General features: G+C 44.2%; 1 protein-coding gene across 4 annotated transcripts in view; it reads left to right on the top strand.

Annotated features, from left to right (window-relative positions):
• The window catches only part of LOC112230108 (SH3 and PX domain-containing protein 2A), a 120658-nt gene that overhangs the window by 44016 nt on the left and 52841 nt on the right, over positions 1-23801 (top strand). For 3 of the 4 annotated variants that reach the window (XM_042310951.1, XM_042310950.1, XM_042310949.1), the window contains exon 6: positions 19716-19744. In XM_042310951.1, coding sequence (XP_042166885.1) covers positions 19716-19744 — 29 coding nt within the window. Of the gene's footprint in view, positions 1-19686; positions 19745-23801 lie in introns of those variants that run through there. The other variant, XM_042310952.1, reaches the window with a different exon arrangement.

The following is a 23801-nucleotide window of genomic DNA, read 5'->3' as shown; positions in this document are numbered from 1 at the left end:
GGAGGAGACGGTGAGACAGCTTGGTGCGTGGGGCTGCCACAGGGCCCACCAGGCTGGGGAGACCTACAGGAGGCCTGGTGCGTGGAGGAGGCACCGGATGGACCGGGCTGTGGGGGAGCACTGGAGCTCTGGTGCGAAGCCTTGGCACCACTCCTCCAGGCTGGATGACCACTTTAGCCCGGCCCCTACAGAGTGCAGGCACAGGTTGAACCGGGCTGTGGGGGAGCACTGTGGGGGAGCACCTTTTCCCACTGGAGATCTGGTGCACAGCAATCGCACCTCTCCCTTAGGCTCAATGCCCACATTCGCCCGGCACGGGCGGAGCGCAGGCATAGGGCGAACTGAACCCTCCCAACGCCCCTGAGACACAGTACGCAGAGCCGGCACAGGATACCCTGGACCGCAACGGCGCACCGGAGACCAAACGCGCTGAGCTGGCACAATCCACCCTGGCTGGATGCCCACTCTCGCATGGCACTTGTGGGGGACTGGCCTATAGCACTCCGGGCTATGAGCGCGCACTGGAGACACTGTGCGCTTCATCGCATAACACGGTGCCTGACCATTACCATGCTGCTTCCGGTAAGCACGGGGAGTTGGCTCAGGTCTCTCGCCTGACTCTGCCAATCTCCCCGTGTGCCCCCCAATTTTTTTTGGGGGGGGCTGCCTCTCGTGCCTGTTGCGCTGCCTTACCTCGAATCGCCGCCCCTCAGCTTTCGCTGCCTCCAGTTCTTCTTTGGGGTGGCGATATTCCCCAGCCTGTGCCCAGGGTCCCTTGCCGTCCAATATCTCCTCCCAAGTCCAGGAGTCCTGAACCCTCTGCTCCCTGTTACCACGCTGCTTGGTCCGTTTGTGGTGGGTAGTTCTGTAACGGCATTCATAGGAAGAAGGTGAGGACCAAGGTGCAGCGTGGTACGTGTTCATATTATTTATTTGAAACTGAACACTAAAATGCAAAACAACAAAGGGAACAACCGAAACAGTTCTGTCTGGTGCAGACACAAAAACAGAAAGCAACTACCCACAGCTCAATATTAGGAAGGTGTTCTTATTGTTTTGTACACTCACTGTACGTGACCAGGTTCCAAAGTACCCTCTTTAGAATGTTTTGGTGTGTTCCCTATTCAGCTCTTTTTCCAAGCTACAAAAAGTTCTAGCAAGCCTCTACACATTTGGGAAAAGGGAGAGTGTGTGTGTGTGTGTGTGTGTGTGTGTGTTAGGAGGATGACACGTTTCATACTTCTTGGAGATGTTCCTTTCCCCTCTGGGTACTTTTTAATTAGGGGAACGAAAACTCTCTCCAAATTCACATTCGAAAGCTCCAAATCAGTTGTAATAGACTGGTAACACACACGCGCAGGCAAACACACACACACCTGAGGCACAGACTCCCTTGTTAGACGCTGACAGTTTTTCTCATCCATGTTTCAATTACTCCTCTCATTATTTTCCTCCCTTCCTTGCTTCTCTGCCTCTCCTCTGCCTTACTTCTCTGCCTCACCTCTGCCTTGCTACTCTGCCTCACCTCTGCCTTGCTACTCTGCCTCTCCTCTGCCGTGCTTCTCAGCCTCACCTCTGCCTTGCTTCTCTGCCTCTCCTCTGCCTTGCTACTCTGCCTCATCTCTGCCTTGCCACTCTGCCTTGCTACTCTGCCTTGCTACTCTGCCTCACCTCTGCCTTGCCACTCTGCCTTGCTACTCTGCCTTGCTACTCTGCCTCTCCTCTGCCTTGCTACTCTGCCTCTCCTCTGCCTTGCTTCTCTGCCTCTCCTCTGCCTTGCTACTCTGCCTCACCTCTGCCTTGCTACTCTGCCTCTCCTCTGCCTTGCTACTCTGCCTCTTCTCTGCCTTGCTACTCTGCCTCTCCTCTGCCTTGCCACTCTGCCTCACCTCTGCCTTGCTACTCTGCCTCACCACTGCCTTGCTACTCTGCCTCTCCCCTGCCTTGCTACTCTCCCTCACCTCTGCTTTGCTACTCTGCCTCTCCTCTGTCTTGCTTCTCTGCCTCTCCTCTGCCTTGCTACTCTGCCTCTCCTCTGCCTTGCTACTCTGCCTCTCCTCTGCCTTGCTACTCTGCCTCACCTCTGCCTTGCTACTCTGCCTCTCCTCTGCCTTGCTTCTCTGCCTCTCCTCTGCCTTGCTACTCTGCCTCACCTCTGCCTTGCTACTCTGCCTCTCCTCTGCCTTGCTACTCTGCCTCACCTCTGCCTTGCTACTCTGCCTCTCCTCTGCCTTGCTACTCTGCCTCACCTCTGCCTTGCTACTCTGCCTCACTCTGCCTTGCTACTCTGCCTCACCTCTGCCTTGCTACTCTGACTCTCCTCTGCCTTGCTACTCTGCCTCACCTCTGTCTTGCTACTCTGCCACACCTCTGCCTTGCTACTCTGCCTCACTCTGCCTTGCTTCTCTGCCTCTCCTCTGCCTCGCTTCTCTGCCTCTCTTCTGCCTAGCTTCACAGCCTCTCATTTGCCTCGCTTCTCTGCCAGTGTCATGTGGTTGTTTAAATCCTTGCTTCTTTCACTGGAGTGAAGAAAAGATGTGAGGAGAAAAGAGATGAGGAGAAGACAGCAGATATAGTGACCTCTGTCTCACAGTGATTTCCTGCTGAGGCTTAATAGAGTCTCTTTCCCTTCCTCCTCCCTCTTCCCTCTTTTCTCTCGTTCTGTCCATCCCCAGCTCATAAATTCAAGTCTGCTTTAATTGACATGACAGCTCAAGGTTAGAAACACTATTGCCAAAGTGGTTAGGATTTGATCAACAGCCTCTCTCTCTCTCTCTTTCTCCCTCTCTTTCTCCATTCTCCCCTCCCTCATTCCTCCCCTCCCTAGCTGTATCTCTCACTGTCTTCCTATAGCTCCATTCATCGCTCTCTCCATCTTTCTCTCACTTCATTGTCTCTCACTCTCTTGCTCTCTCTCTCTCTCTCTTGCGCTACCTCCCTCCTTCTTTGTATTCTCTGACATGAGTGGTGCGGTCTATTTTGGTATGTAAAGACAACACATTAATCATGTAGTCCAGAGACTAGTCGGAGAAGATGAAGTCACATATCTCCATCAATAATACACACATGCACCCTGTGCCCTCAGTGCTCTCTCTCTCCCTCTCTTTCTTTCTCTCTCTCTCTCGAGCGCGCGCGCACACACACCAAACACACACACACACACTCCCCAAACACACACACTCATTACATTTCATTGCTCTTGGCCAGTCATCATCTCTAATGCCAGGCAATGATTGTGACTCCATTATAGCATCAATATGTATGATAATGGACATGGAAAGTGGGGTCGACTAAATGGACATACTAAGCTTGTTCCTGTCTATTGTAACAATGGAAAGTAATGGTGGAGGTGGATTTTATCCATCTCTTATGTACTATTCTAGCACTAACACATTACATAGTCGTGGTGCATTGCATCCAAAAATTCTGCATCCTAAATGGCACACTATTCCTTATTGCCTCTGCAGAACATGTGTGCACTATATAGGGAATAGGGTGCCATTTGAGATGCAGACATGGACTATTCTAGCAGTTACACATCATGATTCAGAAGTAGTTTTCTGTCTGGGGGGAAATTGGATGGGCTTTCATCTTGGTTCCTTCCCTTCACATCCGCTAAATGGAAACGAATTAGAGGACATTTAGCAGTGAGATTGGGCACTGATTTACTACCATGATTAGTGTGTGTGTGGTAGGGGGGAGGGGGCAGTGTGTATGTTGTGTGTGTCTGCATGTGTGTGTGACTATACTCCAGAGCAATCTGCAGAAGGAAAACTAATTTGAAACACATTAATCATGGAATTATAGGAGGCAGTTTGACCTGTTCCACAGGTGTGTGTGTGTGTGTGTGTGTGTGTGTGTGTGTGTGTGTGTGTGTGTGTGTGTGTGTGTGTGTGTGTGTGTGTGTGTGTGTGTGTGTGTGTGTGTGCGTGCGTGCGTGCGTGCGTGCGTGCGTGTTGAATAGTAATTAACTAGGAAGTCGTTGTAGTTTAACATCTCTAGGGTACATGGGACGCTAACGTCCCACCTGACCAACATCCAGTGAAAGTACAGGGCGCCAAATTCAAACAACAGAAATCTCATAATTACAATTCCTCAAACATACATGTATTACACACCATTTTAAAGATAAACTTGTTGTTAATCCCACCACCGTGTCCGATTTCAAAAGGCTTTACGACAAAAGCATACCATGCGATTATGTTAGGTCAGTACCTAGTCACAAAAAAAAAACAGCCATTTTTCCAACCAAAGAGAGGAGTCAAAAAGGGGGAGTTCCATGACACCGATGTAAATGTCTGTGCTCACGGGGTGTGGTCACTGACTAGTTAAAACTTCATATGAGAAACCATTCTCTCATCACATTTCATCTTCTCACAAATAGTTTCATATTTAATCATATACGCTCCACAACATTTAGAAGTAAATCTAGTACCTGAGAAATATACACATTCAGAGAAACAGTTATGTTGTCCTGCTGTGGTAGTTGCATTACAAATTAGTAAGGAATTCGACATGATTGTTCTTTAAGTACCCACAGACAATTTCAATTGTTTGCAATAGAGAAATATTGTTACATTATTCAACCTTTTGAGGTTACCATACTGCAAAGTCTTTCTCTGTGGTAAGAAAGGGATTCTCAACTTTCATTTTGGCAGAGTGGGGAAAAGAGTTTCAGTATTTACAACCGCCATAAACCTGTGGTGGGGGGGGGGGCGGCTATGATCCTCACCCAAAAGGGGCACGTCATGACAGTGCGTTATGTGTCCATTTTTCCATTGTCCTCATCTGTTCCAAGAGAGAGAGAGAGAAAGACCCATGGAGAGATAGATAAATAAAATAAAATGTTATTTGTCATATGCGCCGAATACAACAGCAACCTTACAGTGAAATGCTTACTTACAAGCCCTTAACCAGCAGTGCTTTAAGAAGTTTTAAGAGAAAAAAAAAGTGTGACATAAAAAAATAGAAAATAAAGTAACAAATAATTAAACAGCAGCAGTAAAATAACAATAGCGAGGCTATATACAAGGGGTACTTGTACAGAGTCAATGTGCGGGGGCACCGGTTAGTCGAGGTAATTGAGGTCATATGTTCATGTAGGTAGAGTTAAAGTGACTATGCATAAATAATAAACAGAGAGTAGCAGCAGTGTAAAAGAGGGGTCAGGGTAACTCTTTGATTAGCTGTTCAGGAGTCTTATGGCTTGGGGGTAGAAGCTTTTGAGAAGCCTTTTGGACCTAGACTTGGCGCTCTGGTTCCGCTTGCCATGTGGTAGCAGAGAGAACAGTCTATGACTACGGTGGCTGGAGTATTTGACCATTTGTAGGGCCTTCCGCCTGGTATAGAGGTCCTGGATGGAAGGAAGCTCAGCCCAAGTGATGTACTTAGCCGTACGCACTACACTCCGTACGCACACTCACTATACTCTAGTGACCTGCGGTCAGAGGCCGATCAGTTGCCATACCAGGCAGTGATGCAACCAGTCAGAATGCTCTCAATGGTGCAGCTGTAGAAACTTTTGAGGATCTAAGGACCCACGGCAAATCTTTCTCCTGAAGGGAAATAGTCTTTGTCGTGCCCTCTTCACGACTGTCTTAGTATGTTTGGACTTCTTGACACAATGCCCACTTAACCCGGGAAGCCACCCGCACCAATGTGTTGGAGGAAACACAGTACACCTGGCAACCGTGTCTGCGTGCACTGTTCTCGGCCTGCCACAGGAGTCGCTAGTGCACGATGGAACAAGGACATCCCTGCCGGCCAAACCCTCCCCTAACCCGGACGACGCTGCACCACTCGGGAGGCCCCTAGCCTGTCTTCTCTTGAGAGCCAGATCTGCCTACAGCAACCGTTCTGACCAGCCTTTCAAAGCATTTCATGACTACAGACGTGAGTGCTACGGTCGTTAATCATTTAGGCAGGTTACCTTAGTGTTCTTGGGCACAGGGACTATGGTGGTCTGCTTCAAACATGCTGGTATTACAGACTCAGTCAGGGACAGGTTGAAAATGTCAGTGAAAACACTTGCCAGTTGGGCAGCACATGCTCGGAGTACACGTCCTGGTAATCCGTCTGGCCCTGCGACCTTGTGAATGTTGACCTATTCAAAGGTCTTACTCACATCGGCTATCGAAAGCGTGATCACGCAGTTGTCCGGAACAGCTGATGCTCTCATGTGTGCTTCAGTGTTACTTGCCTCAAAGCGAGCATAGAAGTAATTGAGCTCGTCTGGTAAGCTCGTGTCACTGGGCAGCTCACGGCTATTCCTCCCTTTGTAGTCTGTAATAGTTTGCAAGCCTTGCCACATCCGACGAGCGTCGGAGCCGGTGTAGTACGATTCAATCTCAGTTCTCTATTGAAGCTTTGTCTGTTTGATGGTTTGTCTGAGGGCATAGCGGAATTTCTTAGAAGCTTCCGAGTTAGAGTCCCACTCTTTGAAAGAGGCAGCTCTACCCTTTAGCTCAGTGTGGATGTTGCCTGTAATCCATGGCTTCTGGTTGGGGTATGTACGTACGGTCACTGTGGGGATGATGTCATCAATGCACTTATTGATGAAGCCATTGACAGATGTGGTGTACTCCTCAATGCCATCGGAAGAATCCCAGAACATATTCCAGTCTGTGCTAACAAAACAGTCCTGTAGCTTAGCATCTGTTTCATCTGACCCTTTTCTTATTGACCGAGTCATGGGTGCTTCCTGCTTTAGTTTTTGCTTGTAAGCAGGAATCAGAAGGATAGAATTATGGTCAGATTTTCCAAATGGAGGGCGAGGGAAAGTTTTGTACATGTCTCTGTGTATGGAGTAAAGGTGGTCTCGAGATTTCTTCTTTCTGGTTGCACATTTAACCTCTCTAGGGTACATGAGACGGTAGCGTCCCACCTCTTCAACAGCCAGTGGAACTGCAGGGCGCCAAATTCAAAACAACAGAAATCCCATAATTAAAATTCCTCAAATATACGTGTATTTTACACCATTTTAAAGATACACTTGTTGTAAATCCAGCCACAGTGTCCAATTGCAAAAAGGCTTTACGACGAAGCAAACCAAACGATTATGTTAGGTGAGTGCCTATTCACAGAATAACACAGCCATTTTTCCAGCCAAAGAGAGGAGTCACAAAAAGCAGAAATAGAGATAAAATGTATCACTAACCTTTGATGATCTTCATCAGATGACACTCATAGGACATTTTACACAATACATATGTATGTTTTGTTTGGTAAAGTTCATATATATATCCAAAGATCTCAGTTTACATTGGCGCCTTACGTTCAGAAGTTCCAAAACATTCTTTGATTTTGCAGAGAGCCACATCAATTTACAGGAATATACATAATAAACATTGCTAAAAGATACAACTGTTATGTATGGAATTATAGATGCACTTCTCCTTAATGCAACCGCTGTGTCAGATTTCTAAAAAGCTTTACGGAAAAAGCAAACCATGCAATAATCTGAGTCGGCGCTCAGAGCCCAATCAAGACACAAATATATCCGCCATATTATGCAGTCAACAAAAGTCATAAATAGCATTATAAATATTAACTTACCTTTGCTGATCTTCGTTGGAATACACTCCCAGGACTCCCACTTCCACAAGAAATATTTGTTCTGTTCGGTAATGTCCATCATTTATGTCCAAATAGTTATTTTGTTAGCGGATTTGGTAAACAAATCCAAAGTCATGAAGCTCGTTCACTAAAAGCAGACGAAAAGTCAAAAAGTTCCGTAACAGTCAGTAGAAACATGTCAAACGATGTATTGAATCAATCTTTAGGATGTTTTTAACATAAATCTTCAATAATGTTCCAACCGGAGAATTCCATTGTCTTCAGAAGTCCGATGGAACAGAGCTCCCTCTCATGTGAACGCGCATGGTCAGAGCATGGTCAGCTCATGGCAGACCTTACTCATTCCCTTCTCATTCGGTCCCACTTCACAGTAGAAGCATCAGACAAGGTTCTAAAGACTGTTGACATCTAGTGGAAGCCTTAGGGAGTGCAACATTACAAATATCCCACTGTATCTTCAATAGGAGCTGAGTTGAAAATCGACCAACCTCAGATTTCCTACTTCCTGGTTGGATTTCTTCTCAGGTTTTTGCCTGCCATATGAGTTATGTTATACTCACAGACATCATTCAAACAGTTTTAGAAACTCCATAGTGTTTTCTATCCAAATCTACTAATAATATGCATATTCTAGCTTTTATGGCTTTGTAGCAGGCCGTTTACTCTGGGCATGCTTTTCATCCGGACGTGAAAATACTGCCCCCTACCCCAAAGAAGTTAACATGCTGGTAGAAATGAGGTAAAACCGATTTGAGTTCCCTGCATTAAAGTCCCCGGCCACTAGGAGCGCCGCCTCTGGATGAGCTTTTTCCTGTTTGCTTATGGCCGTATACAGCTCATTGAGTGTGGCTCTAGTGCCTGCATCGGTCTGCGGTGGTATATAGACAGCTACTAAAAGTACAGATGAAAACTCTCTTGGTAAATAGTGTGGTCTAAAGCTTATCGTGAGATACTCTACCTCAGGCGGGCAAAACCTTGAGGCTTCCTTAGATTTCGTGCACCAGTTGTTGTTTACAAATATACATAGACCGCCACCGCTTGTCTTACCAGAGGCAGCTGTTCTAGATAGAGCTTGTGTGTATGTGTACTTTTGTGCCTGTGTATAATATGGTAGCAGTCCGTCTCTGACTGTGACCACCGGACCATACAACATATCCTCCCTCCTCCTGCTCCATTGGCCCAACTCCCTCTCTTACCTCAGTCAGTGATCTCTCCACCTCCCCCTGTGCCTCCCTAAGGGCTGCCTGTGTAACAGATAGGCCAGTTGAAGCAGCAGACTAACAGCTCCAGCTAACAGCTCCAGCCACTCAACCCTGATGGAAACGCTACTACTCCCTGCCCCCTGTAATCAATACTGAGTATTGGGAGGCCCATGGCATTGTATCCAAAGTGATATGCTCTGTTTCAGCTTTCGAATCAGTGGCAAAACCACTTTGAACCCAGCCTGGCATACAAACTGATATATGTGTGTGTGTCGGAGCGTAGGGCCCTCCTACTGTGTGTGTTGATTTTCAAACGGAACACACACACACACACACACACACAGAGAGACAGAACGGGCAGTTCACTCCATTTGGACACGGAATTATATTTTGTAATGCTGCTTTGTGTGTGTTCATTTCAAAACTGAACGGATCAATGGAAGAATAGAAGTTGAGTAATTGTTTTGCAATGGTGTAACAAGTCAGATTGCTAGTGTTGGGGTTTTGATGTTATCTGCGTTAGGTTTGGCAGTTGGAGGAATTATTTTGTCTTTTGTATGTTATTTGCTGACATGTCATCCTAATACTGAGGGTTGGGCTCAGTAACAGTACAGTTCAGCACTGGGACATACGGTGTCTGTGTGTGTGTGTGTGTGTGTGTGTGTGTGTGTGTGTGTGTGTGTGTGTGTGTGTGTGTGTGTGTGTGTGTGTGTGTGTGTGTGTGTGTGTGTGTGTGTGTGTGTGTGTACATGAGTATGATGAATAGTCTCAGTCAGTGCAGCAGTCAGTGTGGTGAAATGTGTCCACCTCATCAGTTACTGTAAAAGGAGGAGGAGGAGGAGAGGAAAGGATGAGGAGGAGGGTTAGGAGTGGGGGTGAAGAGGGATCCTAGGGAGAATATGGGGCTTGGGGGTGGAGGATTGATGGTGTGGAGTTAGCTCTTGAGCTTGACAGTCTAGACAAGAACACTCTCACATTGCTGTCGAGCACCCCCTGTCCTTTGTTTGCTGAAGCGTGGAGGCCCACCTGAACACTGTCTCACATTGCTGTCGAGCACCCCCTGTCCTTTGTTTGCTGAAGCGTGGAGGCCCACCTGAACACTGTCTCACATTGCTGTCGAGCACCCCCTGTCCTTTGTTTGCTGAAGCGTGGAGGCCCACCTGAACACTGACTCACATTATTATTTTATTTTTTCCACCTTTATTTAACCAGGTAGGCAAGTTTAGAACAAGTTCTCACATTGTCTCATAAATACCCTAACAAAAATAGGCAAACTGCTGAGTGCACAGTAAAACACAAATACATCCTTTTTATGCTCAATAGGGTAACACAATAGAGTAACTTTCATTAACAAGCCATTAATAATATCATTGATGAGGCATGTGTTGATTATTAGTAAGACCAGATTGAATGGCACACTTTTTATACTGTACTTTCCCTCCTATAGATACTCCTATAGTACCCTCTGCTACTCCTATAGTACCCTCTGTTACTCCTATAGTACCCTCTGCTACTCCTGTAGTACCCTCTGTTACTCCTACAGTACCCTTGGTTACTCCTACCGTACCCTCTGCTACTCCTATAGTACCCTCTGCTACTCCTATAGTACCCTCTGCTACTCCTATAGTACCCTCTGTTACTCCTATAGTACCCTCTGCTACTCCTATAGTACCCTCTGCTACTCCTATAGTACCCTCTGTTACTCCTACAGTACCCTTGGTTACTCCTATAGTGCCCTCTGTTACTCCTATAGTACCCTCTGTTACTCCTACAGTACCCTTGGTTACTCCTATAGTATCCTCTGCTACTCCTATAGTACCCTCTGCTACTCCTACAGTACCCTCTGCTACTCCTATAGTACCCTCTGCTACTCCTATACTACCCCCTGCAACTCATAGAGTACCCTATGTTACTCCTATAGTACCCTCTGCTACTCCTATAGTACCCTCTGCTACTCCTACAGTACTCTATGTTACTCATATATTACCCTCTGCTACTCCTACAGTACCCTCTGTTACTCCTACAGTACCCTCTGTTACTCCTACAGTACCCTCTGCTACTCCTATAGTACCCTCTGCTACTCCTATACTACCCCCTGCGACTCATAGAGTACCCTATGTTACTCCTATAGTACCCTCTGCTACTCCTATAGTACCCTCTGCTACTCCTACAGTACTCTATGTTACTCATATATTACCCTCTGCTACTCCTACAGTACCCTCTGTTACTCCTACAGTACCCTCTGTTACTCCTACAGTACTCTCTGTTACTCCAGTAGTACCCTCTGCTACTCGTACAGTACACTCTGTTACTTCTACAGTACCCTCTGCTACTCCGATAGTACCCTATGTTACTTCTATAGTATCCTCTGCTACTCCTATAGTACCCTCTGTTACTCCTTACAGTACCCTCTGTTACTCGTTCCGTACCCTCTGTTACTTCTATTGTACCCTCTGCTACTCCTATAGTACCCTCTGTTACTCGTTCCGTACCCTCTGTTACTGCTATAGTACCCTCTGCTACTCCTACAGTACCCTCTGTTACTCGTTCCGTACCCTCTGTTACTCCTATAGTACCCGCTGCTACTCCTATAGTACCCTCTGCTACTCCTATAGTACCCTCTGCGACTCATAGAGTACTCTATGTTACTCATACAGTACAGTCTGTTAGTCCTGTAATACCCTTTGCTACTCCTATAGTACCCTCTGCTGCTCCTACAGTAGCCTCTGCTACTCCTTTAGTACCTTGCCTACCAGACTGGTAGTGTTAGGACTGGAACAAGACTACTCCTATAGCTGTTTTCAAACTGAATCAAGAGAATGAGTCAAACCTTTACAAAGGGCACGGCTGCTAAGGTAGATTGAATTCTCAGACCATGATTTGATTCCACTGGGGCCATGTGTTCCTGTACAGTAAAAATCAATCCCACTAATCACATCTTGAAAAGGGCAGACCTTGAGGGATCCATATCAGTTATAGTTTGTCTGTGAGGTGCAGGGATATAACACCATTGTAAATACAACCTATATATATGTTTATTTATTTTCCCTTTTGTATTTTAACTTTGCACATCATTACAACACTGTATATAGACATAATATGACATCTGAAATGTCTTTATTCTTTTGGAACTTTTGTAAGTGTAATGTTTACTGTTCATTTTTATTGTTTATTTCACTTTTGTGTATTATCTATTTCACTTGCTTTGGCAATGATAACATATGTTTCCCATGCCAATAAAGCCCCTTAAATTGACATTGAATTGATATTAGGGACATCTGCCTGTGAATGGGAGTACTGCAACAGAGAGACAAATTCAAGGCTGATGTCATTGATGTGCCTTAAAATAGCTCAACGTGGTTTTCCAATGAGAGTTCTTCATCTTTTATGTCTTAAATGAGACGTACATTCTTTGAAAGTCAAGTCTTTCTCCGTGTAGCTTCAGCCTGTCTTTCAGTCTTTACCTATCACACATCAACACAGCAGTGTCACAGCTTCAAAACATGTGCAGTTCATTTGTTGATCCTCCTCTGCACAAATTAACTTGACATATATGCGTGTGAGCTTGTGTTTCACCTGAAATCAACCACCAACATATTAAAGACATCTTGAATCTTCTTTTTTAAGCATTTCCCTCAAGTACAGCAGCATGGCCATGTTCATTCCAAAAAACTCACCACGAGGTGGCGTTCTCCTCGGTGTAAATGGCTCTACCTGGAAACAGCTGTCGAGACCCAGATCAGCTGGAATACAGTGCAGACTGCAGGGCTGCAGCCAGTGACCCCGTGGCTCCAAACTACAGTAGGGAGAAAAGTGTCCCAGGGGGCTTTCCGCCAGAGATAAATGTGTCCACTGTCTGGTATTTTTCTGTCCTTTTTTTCCCTGTCATTATTTATGTAAATTTTGGCCCCGGGCTGTTCCTGTGAGAGATACATTTCCAGACAAGATTCCTTGTCTTTCTGGTCGTTTTTAAGACTCTCTCGCTCTTTTCGTCTGTCTGACATGGGAATTTTCACACTTTCTTTTAGCTGTGATTTAAATTGTGGATGAATTTGAATGGAATGGCCATTTCCACAGCACCTGTATCAGGGCTCAAACTAGGCTAGACAGTGCAGTATTGTTCATCAATAGATGCACTTTGAATATTGTATTCTAATCCCTCTCTGACTGAATGAAGGATGAGCATTTTTATTCTCTTCAGTTGAATGTCCCGACAATTATCATACTATCAAATCAAATCAAATTTGGTTGGTCACGTGCACATATTTGGCAGATGTTATTGCGGGTGTAGCGAAATATGCTAAATATGTCGGCGCTATCTGACATCATCGTTGCTCAGAGCTCACATTGTAAATAACAACTACAATTCCCTTTGAGTGACAGTGGTCCCAGTCTTCAGTCTTCTTATCGGATTATATCTGAGATAAGTCATGGACTCAAGTGATTGGTCAGCTGTTGGGGCCTCTCCGCAGGCTATGAGCTAAGTAACATTGTGTTGTCCCTAGTGATGGTGTAAGTCTCCAATCAACAGACTGGGCTTTTTTTGGGCTAATTAGGGATGGGGTGTGTGTTGGGGGGGGGTAATTGTGTGTGTGTGTGTTTGTGGTGGGTAATTGATTCTCTGTACCATTTTAGGGGAGGGTTGCTAGTGGGCAGAAGGAGCTTGAGCCTTGGCCCAATAATTAAGTGGGCGGGGAGGGGGAGTTGAGTGGTGGTGATATGGTACTCCTCAGGGATTTAGGGTTCAGGTTAGGGGGGGTTGGCTAAGGGGGCTGAGGATCAGATTGGGTTTACTTAGGGAGGGAGAGAGAGAGAGAGAGAGAGAGAGACTAACATTGTACATAGACATTCCTTTGAAACTTTTGTGAGTGTAATGTTTACTGTTCATTTTTGATTGTTCATTTCACTTTTGTTCATGATTTATTTAACTTGCTTTGGCAATGTAGACATATGTTTCCCATGCCAATAAAGCCATTTGAATTTAATTGAGAAGGCAAGAGAGGGGGAGGGGGAGAGAGCGAGAGGAAGGAGGGACAGATTCATTTGGAGAAGTGCACATTCACATTCAAACCGCCATTGGGTGTAATTAGTGCACAACCATCATGTTATTACTGTAGCTAAAGACTCCCCCAGCCTTTATCTCTCAATCTGTTCCAGTTCATACACTGTCAATAAGAAACAGATTGCCTGGTTTGGATAGTAGCTCCACAGGCTTGAATAATAGCTCCTTACCCCTCCTTTTTTCCCTTCAATGTTTGTAGATCTGTAAGGTAGAAGCAATATGGTGGAAGACCCCCCACTACACTGCTTATACCCAGACCTTTGAGATCTGAAAACATTGGCGGGTTAGGGAGTGATTTGGGACCGGCTGGTACAGGGACATAAAAGCGGTTCAGGAATGGCTTGACTAACATAATGTCGTGTCTTTGGCTATGCCGGATTAAGTGATATGACATGCTATTCTATAAAATAACCTGATTGAGCTAATCATGTAAATGTAATTAACTAGAGAGTCGGGGCACCACAAAATAATATTTATAGAGCTGTTATCTTCCGAATAAACTCTTAAAGACCTAGTAATATTTTACATCAATAGCAGTCAATATTAATCGTCACCTTAATTCAGTCTCATCTGAAAGTTGTAAATTCTTGGTCATCTTCACAAACCCTGGCTAACAAGTTGAATCAGCAATACAAAATTGGGTTTAATTATTTATTTACTAAATACCTAACTAATCACACAGAATTACACATACACATAATTAATCATAACTTGATTACAAATGACGTCATAAAGGAAAACGTCCCTAGCAGGCGGAACAGATATGACAGCTTGTTACACAAAAGAAAAGGGCTGGGTTTGAGTGAAGGAGTGGGAAGACTGAGTAACAAAGGAAAAAAGCTGTGCTATCGTAAATACAGTTTCTTATGCATTCTAAATTACTGCCCATTTGGAAAAGGAAAAGGCAATATATATTTACTCTGAGCTGCGCTTCAGTAGGTTGGTGGTAGATGGAACCGTGTTGCCAAACCGAGTCCTTTGTCCTTTGAAGAATGTCTTTGGTGGTCAATTGGATACGTTGTAGTAATGTCGTTGTGTGATAGACGGAATACTCTGTCTGTTCCTTCCTAACCCTCGTTTGCAGCTGCTGTTGCTAACTCAACGGCTAGGAGGTATCACTTCTGTAGTGAATAAGACTTCAAAGTTCATACCATTCGCAACCAAAGCTCACGCTGATGTTGGCTTCGTTCTGTAGGTATTATCTGAACCATTCTGACACCGGACCGTCGTCCTCACATCCTCGGGAAACAGGAGGTTACATTTTCGTCAAGGCTTTAGATAGTGGAGCGAGAAGGGTGTGTCTGAAAAGTTTTATAACCCATGACTCTTCACAGGGGCGGGCCACTGATTGAGCAGAGCCCTAACCTTATGAAAACCCAATTCTCACATTTTAGAAGCTAAAATCACATTTCATCCCTTCACGAATAATCCAAACATTTAAATTGAACAACAATTCCATGTGAATCCGATAACTCTGATGTGTAGACTTTCCACTGTAGAGTTTGTCATCTTATCATTGATGAGAATGTCTCAGATGACAACCGAACTGACATCATATTCATTAAGTACCACCGCATATGTTCAATTGGTCGGATTACCAGAATATAGTTCATTTCCCCCCACCTTCTGATGTTCCCAGAATCTCTATGTTAACCAAGGGGTTTGCAAATGTAACATCAGTAGGGTAGAGAGAGGAAAAAGAGGGGAAGACGTATTTATGACTGTCATAAACCTATCCCCAGGCCAACGTCATGACACTAGTGTCCTCGCTACTGACCTATATCACAGAGGGTCAGAGGTCACATTTGTTTGACCTGCTAATCAATCAGTCAGTAGATCTGTTTAACTGGCCTCACGGCTTCCTCAATGTGCTTTAAGTAATTGAGCTCATGCTCATGTTTGTGTACGTGTGTAGGCCTACGGACAGACCAGTTTGTCACACACACACATTCTTACTGTAATCAGTCGGATTTCACTTTTTGCCCTTGAATTTTTGAGTGACAGGACTTCCTAGACATATGAAGGTCATTGACCTTTAACTTCTGCTGCCATGTGTGATCGGTCTTCTAAATTTAGCATGGTTGTACAGAAAGAACAAATACTTATTTTGACATGGAGACAGCATTTTGATTCCCACTGCCTGTAAAGGGGAAACACTAGCCCTCAGAAACCACACACACACCCTCTTGAAATATTCTACATTATACTTACATATTCCCCCCCCCTTTTCCCTTTCCTCTTTCCCTCTGTCCTTAAAATATTTATCTTGTTACGATACATAGGAAGAGAGCTATCGGCCACTTTGGTTTTAGAAGTGGGCGGGGGGGTAATATATACAATGGGTGGGTCTAATCCTGGGTGCTGATTGGTTAAAAGCTCTTTACAGTGTCTATTCCACAAGTTACCACTGGCTAAATCTATGACGTTAAAATGCTTCTTTACTTTATTCCATCTGACTGTGCAATCCACTGTCTCATCAACCCAACCAGGCACTTTATAAACTTGATCTCCACTATAAAAAGCATCTAGACTTTATCTCACATTTATTTTAGACTAACAATTCGTTTTCAACAGCGGAGATTTGTATAAACCTTGCTGTCTGTCTCTCCAACATTTGCAACATGGTTTCTATAGTCAAATTCGATCTCCTGCTGTCCCATAGTAATGAACGTGTTGGGAGTCAGGACGGGACAGACAGGCAGCGTTTCTCAGCCAGTCAAACTCATAAATCAGCTGGCATCATTTTTATGGATTTATACAAAAAAATATCAATTGAAAAAAGGTAAAAAAACCAAACGCAGCTAATTTGCTGTCTTTCCATCTTAAGTTTGAAGTGATTGTGTTGCTCCAGCTGTGTTGTTGGCTAGCTCCTCTGAACAGCAGTGTCCTGATTCAGTTTGAAGTGATTGTGTTACCGTAGCTGTGTTGTTGGCTAGCTCCTCTGAACAGCAGTGTCCTGATTCAGTTTGAAGTGATTGTGTTACCGTAGCTGTGTTGTTGGCTAGCTCCTCTGAACAGCAGTGTCCTGATTCAGTTTGAAGTGATTGTGTTACCGTAGCTGTGTTGTTGGCTAGCTCCTCTGAACAGCAGTGTTGTAACGAGTGAGCACACTTTCTATGCCAGGTGAAATCGGCACTCATTAGCTTCTTGTTATGGATGTATCCAAATAAAAGTCACATGTCCACCCCCGTCCCCAGTGAAAGTTGCGCCCCTGATGATAATACACCTCAAAGCATTTTTTGGTATGACCTTTATCAGGGTCCTATTCATTAGGAACCAAATGGAGGACAACAGACTGAAAGAGGGAGCGATTATAACTGGACTATTAACAAAGGCTTGTTCGTTTCCCATTGCAAAAATGTACACGTTGTACTCTAATGAATACTGTACGACCCTATTTACCAGGATGTAGTAAATAACTGAATCGAAACACACACAGTATCGATTTAACCAGGAGACTGTTCTTGTTCTCAAGTATGAAGGGTTATTAGTTAGCTACTTTAAGTCTGTCATTGTTGATCCGTCCATATAATAGTCATTCTATTTCCATGGATCCATCTATCTCACTCAACACGATGACGATGCACACAATTGCTAATAGAAAGAACTAGACAGAAATTCCAAAGCTGAAGTTGCCGGTTGTGGTTGATGCACAACATTTACAGTTGGATGAAAAATTGCTTAAGCAGTTGACTTTTCTTGATTTGGACTTCTTTATAAGATGTTTAGGACAGGTTTACCTTGTAAATCTAGATCTGCAGGCATTGTTTAACAGTCTCCAGGGTAGAGGAGGACAATTAAGTACTTTTCAGCCTGCTGTATGTGTTCGACCAAACAAGCATAATATGTGTTCGACCAAACAAGCATAATATGTGTTCGACCAAACAAGCATAATATGTGTTCGACCAAACAAGCATAATATGTGTTCGACCAAACAAGCACTTTCATTACTACACAGTGTGAAACATGGAAGGCAGTTTACTTGTACTATCTGTACAAGTTAAGTATTGATCGAGTTAGTATTTTAGTGTTTTAAGTGCTTAAAAAGATATTTGACTTGAAAATATGTCCCTGATGTTCCTCTCCTCTCCTCTCCTCTCCTCTCCTCTCCTCTCCTCTCCTCTCCTCTCCTCTCCTCTCCCTCTCCTCTCCTCTCCTCTCCTCTCCTCTCCTCTCCTCTCCTCTCCTCTCCTCTCCTCTCCTCTCCTCTCCTCTCCTCTCCTCTCCTCCTCCACTATTTAGGTTTTGACTGTCAACGTGGGAGCTATCCCTCTGTGTCTGTGTAGTTTTAAAGGCCCTGGTAGCCCACTACCCCTAGCTCAGGTCACATTGTGATGTAAATCTGTAAGTGAGACCTCATCTCCTGTTAACTCTCCAACACTGGGGACCGGCATAGCCAGGTGGGCCTTTGTTATGGGGTTATAGGTACCGCACTGACAGTACACTGGTGTAGAGTAGTGTTAAGTAGTGTTCAATACAAAACAGACATTTGTGACTGGAGTTGAATTGTGAGATTTTTATAGAAATATGTACCAAATAATCATAGAATTACAGAATATAGAATCATATAATTCTATTGTGTAAAATTATAGAAATATATAGAATTGGTGTTGTTCTATGTGGATATATCTATATGGACATATATATCTGGATGTCTATAGAAGCTTAGCAGTGGATCCTAAGGAAGTGAACATGAAATGTTGAAAATTCTGGAAATCTCTATCACCCATAAAGAAGAGGATATTGGCAGCATTGCCAACACTGCAGCAGGCAGGACCAAGGACAGAACAAGCAAATATCCTGCAAGCTGGTGCAAGAATTCTCCTTCCACAAATTATTTCCATTCAAATCCCAGCTCTAACTATAGTCTCACTGTCAGCTGAATACAATAGCTTCAGTTGTTTCTCTTTAGCTGGAGGGTCATCTGCCCAGAGCGGCTGACCACTGATGACACCAGGGTAGGAGCTAGAGTCTGTCTGGTCACAATGGTCAGTATTCTGGCTGGCCATTAGAACAATATAAGGGCATTATTCATGATCCTCTGTAGAGAGCTACAAAGAGGGTAATTGAGGCAGGGCATTGACTCTGAAAGGGCTATCATGCCTTCATGCCACTAGGGAGGTAGAGAGAGATGGTTACAGACCTTGGATTGGTCATCTGGTCTCGGGTGAAGTGTGTGTGTGTGTGTTCACTCACAGCGACAGCCAAGGAGAATAATTTCCTTAACCTCATTAAAAAGACCACTAACTGCATCGTCATCCTGATGAAACACCAAGCTGTTCCAAGCATCATTCTGCCCTGCCCTGTGCAGTTGAACACACACACACACACACACTCTCTCTCTCGCCACCAGCAGTCACAGCATAGCATAGCACAGCACACCACAACACACACCCATTCAGCAGGGCTAGTTCCGCTCCGCAGTCCACATGTCCTTAATTTAGCCGTAGTTTAGCTAGCAACGTAAACCAATTATAATCCATTAAGAAGACAAACAGATCCTCCCTCTTTCTCTCTGATGAAGGAAATGAGGAAAGGGGAGTTGAAGAGGAGGAGGGAGGGAGGGAGGATGGTGGTGCCGTTTCAATCGTCACATGATCAGGTTGTCAATTGGCCCTACTCATTTCTCTCTCTTTCTCTCTCTCTCTCTCTCTCTCTCTCTCTCTCTCTCTCTCTCTCTCTCGCTCACTCACTCACTCCTCAGACACACACACACGCCTCCATCTCTGCGTGCGGGCTGAGCTGTGTGTGTGTGTGTGTGTGTGTGTGTATGTTAATGAGGTCAAGGAGTGACAGACACCCTATGTGTGTCTCCTCTGTGCTGCTGTCTTTCACTTGACTCTCATCATGTCCCTCTGTTGTTGCTTCTTTTTTAGGGACTATGGATCATCCAAGCGCAAATCAGGTAAGTCTTTCCACCACCCTATTGATTTAAAGTGTCTTCATGTTTTCTACAGTATGTATGTTGTAAGACATTGTAATTCTGTCAGCAGACTATCCTCTACAGGGTAATTGATTGACTTAAGTAGATGGAGGGAAACTTTACCCCCCTTCTTCTTTGTCCTGTAGCACTGAATGATCTGTCATCCTGGTGAATGGTACTTGTCACACAGCGTGATCTATCTTTCCCCTTAACTGTCACTTTCATGTCTATCTGTCAATGTGGGTTTTGTTTACTTGTCGGCTAACGGAACGGAACGGAACAGAACCGCAACAGACCAGTGTTTTTGGGATGCGTTCCAACTGAACAAACCCTCTGTATAGCCTCGTCTTGCCTTGATCCTTGGGTGGGGTCGATAAAGTATTGAAACTCCTGGGGATGTCTCTGCAAGGATAGCCGTTGATGTTCCTGTTCTGTCTGCCAGGATTCATTATTTTCTGTTGTGGGGAGAGACAGATTGCATCCTAAATGGCATCTTATTCCCTATATAGTGCATTACTTTTGTCCAGAGCCCTATGGTCAAAAATAGTGCACTATAAAGGGAATAGGGAGCCGTTTAGGGCACAGCCATGGTCAAAGCCGTTCAAATGTTTCTTGGCTGTGGGCTCTGGTTTAAGGAATAGAGATAGCTTTATATGACATATACAGTTGAAGTCGGAAGTTTACATACACCTTAGCCAAATACATATAAACTCAGTTTTTCACAATTCCTGACATGTAATCAGAGTAAGAATTCCCTGTCTTAGGTCAGTTAGGATCACCACTTTATTTGAAGTATGTGAAATGTCAGAATAATAGTAGAGAGAATTATTTATTTTCATTTTTACATACACTCAATTAGTATTTTGTAGCATTGCCTTGAAATGGTTTTAACTTGGGTCAAATGTTTCGGGTAGAGTGGTCTAAGGCACTGCATCTCAGTGCTAGCTGTGTCACCAGAGATTCTGGGTTCGAGTCCAGGCTCTGTCACAGCCGGCTGCGACCGGGAGGCCCATGGGGCGGCGCACAATTGGCCCAGCGTTGTCTGGGTTAGGGAGGGTTTGGCCGGCAGGGATATCCTTGTCTCATCGCGCACTAGCGACTCCTGTGGCGGGCCGGGAACAGTGCACGCTGACCAGGTCGCCAGGTGTGCAGTGGGTTAGATGGGCATTGTGTCAAGAAGCAGTGCGGCTTAGTTGGGTCGTGTTTCACGATGCCATCTATTTTGTGAAGTGCACCAGTCCCTCCTGCAGAAAAGCACCCCCACAACATGATGCTGCCAAACCCGTGCTTCACGGTTGGGATGGTGTTCATCGGCTTGCAAGCCTCCCCCTTTTTCCTCCAAACATAATGATGGTCATTATGGCCCAACAGTTCTATTTTTGTTTCATCAGACCAGATGACATTTCTCCAAAAAGTACGATCTTTGTCCCCATGTGCAGTTGCAAACTGTAGTCTGGCTTTTTATGGCGGTTTTGGAGCAGTGGCTTCTTCTTTGTTGAGCAGCCTTGCAGGTTATGTCGATATAGGACTCGTTTTACTGTGGATATAGATACTTTTGTACCTGTTTTCTCCAGCATCTTCACACGGTTCTTTGCTGTTGTTCTGGGATTCATTTGCACTTTTCGCACCAAAGTACGTTCATCTCTAGGAGACAGAATGCATCTCCTTCCTGAGCGGTATGATGGCTGCGTGGTCCCATGGTGTTTATACTTGTGTACTATTGTTTGTACAGGCGAACGTGGTACCTTCAGGCATTTGGAAATTGCTCCCAAGAATGAACCAGACTTGTGGAGGTCTACAATTTTTTTTCTGAGGTCTTGGCTGGTTTAGTTTGATTTTCCCATGATGTCAAGCAAAGAGGCACAGAGTTTGAAGGTAGGCCTAGAAATACATACACAGGTACACCTCTAATTGACTCAAATGATGTCAATTAGCCTATCAGAAGCTTCTAAAGCCATGACATCATTTTATGGAATTTTCCAAGCTGTTTAAAGGCACAGTCAACTTAGTGTATGTAAACTTCTGACCCACTGAAATTGTGATACAGTGAATTATAAGTGAAATAATCTGTCTGTAAACAATTGCACAAAGTAGATGTCCTAACCGACTTGCCAAAACTATAGTTTGTTATTAACAAGAAATTTGTGGAGTGGTTGAAAAACGAGTACTAATGACTTCAACCTAAGTGTATGTAAACTTCCGACGTCAACTGTACATGAAAGTAATGTAGAGTGTGAAGGATGCTGGGGAAGATCCTAGAGGGAGACACCATTGTGTATACTGTATCACTACTGTATTGGAAAGTGAGTAGGTTAGCCTGGTTCCAGATCTGTTTGTGCTGTCTTGCCAACCCCCATGGTCAAAGACCTGGCAGGACTTGGCTGGATGGGTGTATGTGTGTGGTCGAACATATGACTTTATACTAGGCTATTCAATATGACTGACCTATGGAATAGGAACTTGTTCAGTGGGTCAGACATATACTGTGACTTAGCTGTTTATCCATACATTCATACCTAAAAAGGATTTGAGGTCGTCATTAGCTATCTTAACGTGTTAGCATGGTGATGATATAGAAATAGTTGCTTAGCCATAGCAAAAGCTATACGTGCGTGAGTCACCATTATCAAATCAAAGTTTATTGGTTGCGTACACAGATTTGCAGATGTTATCGCAGGTGTAGCGAAATTCTTATTGCGAAGTTATCTAGGAGCTAGAAACAGGGTGATCGTGTCTATCAGCGCCATCTTATCTATGTTTTATCTTAAAGGGATAGCTCAACCAATATGTGTAATGGTTTTCGTAGATGGAAGAAGGTGTGGACCAAAGCGCAGCGTGGTACGTGTTCATGATTTTATTAACTGAACACTGAAATACAAAACAACAATGTGAATAAACGAAAAAAAACGAAACGGTCCTGTAAGGTGCAGAAAACACTAAACAGAAGATTAAACATCCACAACCAAAATGGGGAAAACAGGCTACCTAAGTATGATTCTCAATCAGAGACAATGAACGACACCTGCCTCTGATTGAGAACCATACCAGGCCAAACACATAAATACTACATAGAAAAAAGAACATAGACTACCCACCCCAACTCACGCCCTGATCAAACTAACACAAGGACATAATAAAGGAACTAAGGTCAGAACGTGACAATATGTACATCTTAAAGGGATAGCTCAACCAATATGTGCATCTCAAGGGATAGCTCAACCAATATGTGCATCTCAAGGGATAGCTCAACCAATATGTACATCTCAAGGGATAGCTCAACCAATATGTGCATCTCAAGGGATAGCTCAACCAATATGTACATCTCAAGGGATAGCTCAACCAATATGTGCATCTCAAGGGATAGGTCAACCAATATGTACATCTTAAAGGGATAGCTCAACCAATATGTGCTTCTTAAAGGGATAGCTCAACCAATATGTGCATCTCAAGGGATAGCTCAACCAATATGTGCTTCTTAAAGGGATAGATCAATCAATATGTACATCTTAAAGGGATAGCTCAACCAATATGTGCTTCTTAAAGGGATAGTTCAGCCGAAACCATGCTAATATTGGACTTCTATGGGTTTAGAAAATGCTACCTAGCTAAGTAAGCGGTTGGTGACAGTGGCTAAATAAACAAAACAAAAGCATGGATTGTAGATTTGGTAATTTAGGTGACCTATCCCTTTTAATATCTCTCTTTCCCACACACATAGGTTGGGAGAGTGAAGGGAGAAGCAAAAGTCAGACTTTTGCATGAATTTTTAAATAGAAAAGAGCAGGAAATGCTTTGTGGTTAATGATCAATGACATTTGCGTTCTTTCTGAAGCCTAAAAGGCAACTTTTTGATAGTTCAGTAGTGGCTGACTGCCCATATCTACAAGCCAATATGATTTTCAGATTGTTTGTTATATTGCATGGTGATATCAGGGTGCTTTGTAGTAATATTATACTGTAATAATTTACCTTTAACTAGTTTTCCTTCTAACTTTGGTCTTACTTTGTTTTCAATCTGTTTTTAAAATCAGTTCCAACA

Source organism: Oncorhynchus tshawytscha, linkage group LG32 (genome assembly GCF_018296145.1).
Source record: "Oncorhynchus tshawytscha isolate Ot180627B linkage group LG32, Otsh_v2.0, whole genome shotgun sequence".
NCBI classification, from domain to species: Eukaryota; Metazoa; Chordata; class Actinopteri; order Salmoniformes; family Salmonidae; genus Oncorhynchus; species Oncorhynchus tshawytscha.
Note: the sequence above shows the minus strand (reverse complement) of the source record. Positions and strands in the feature narration are given on the sequence as shown.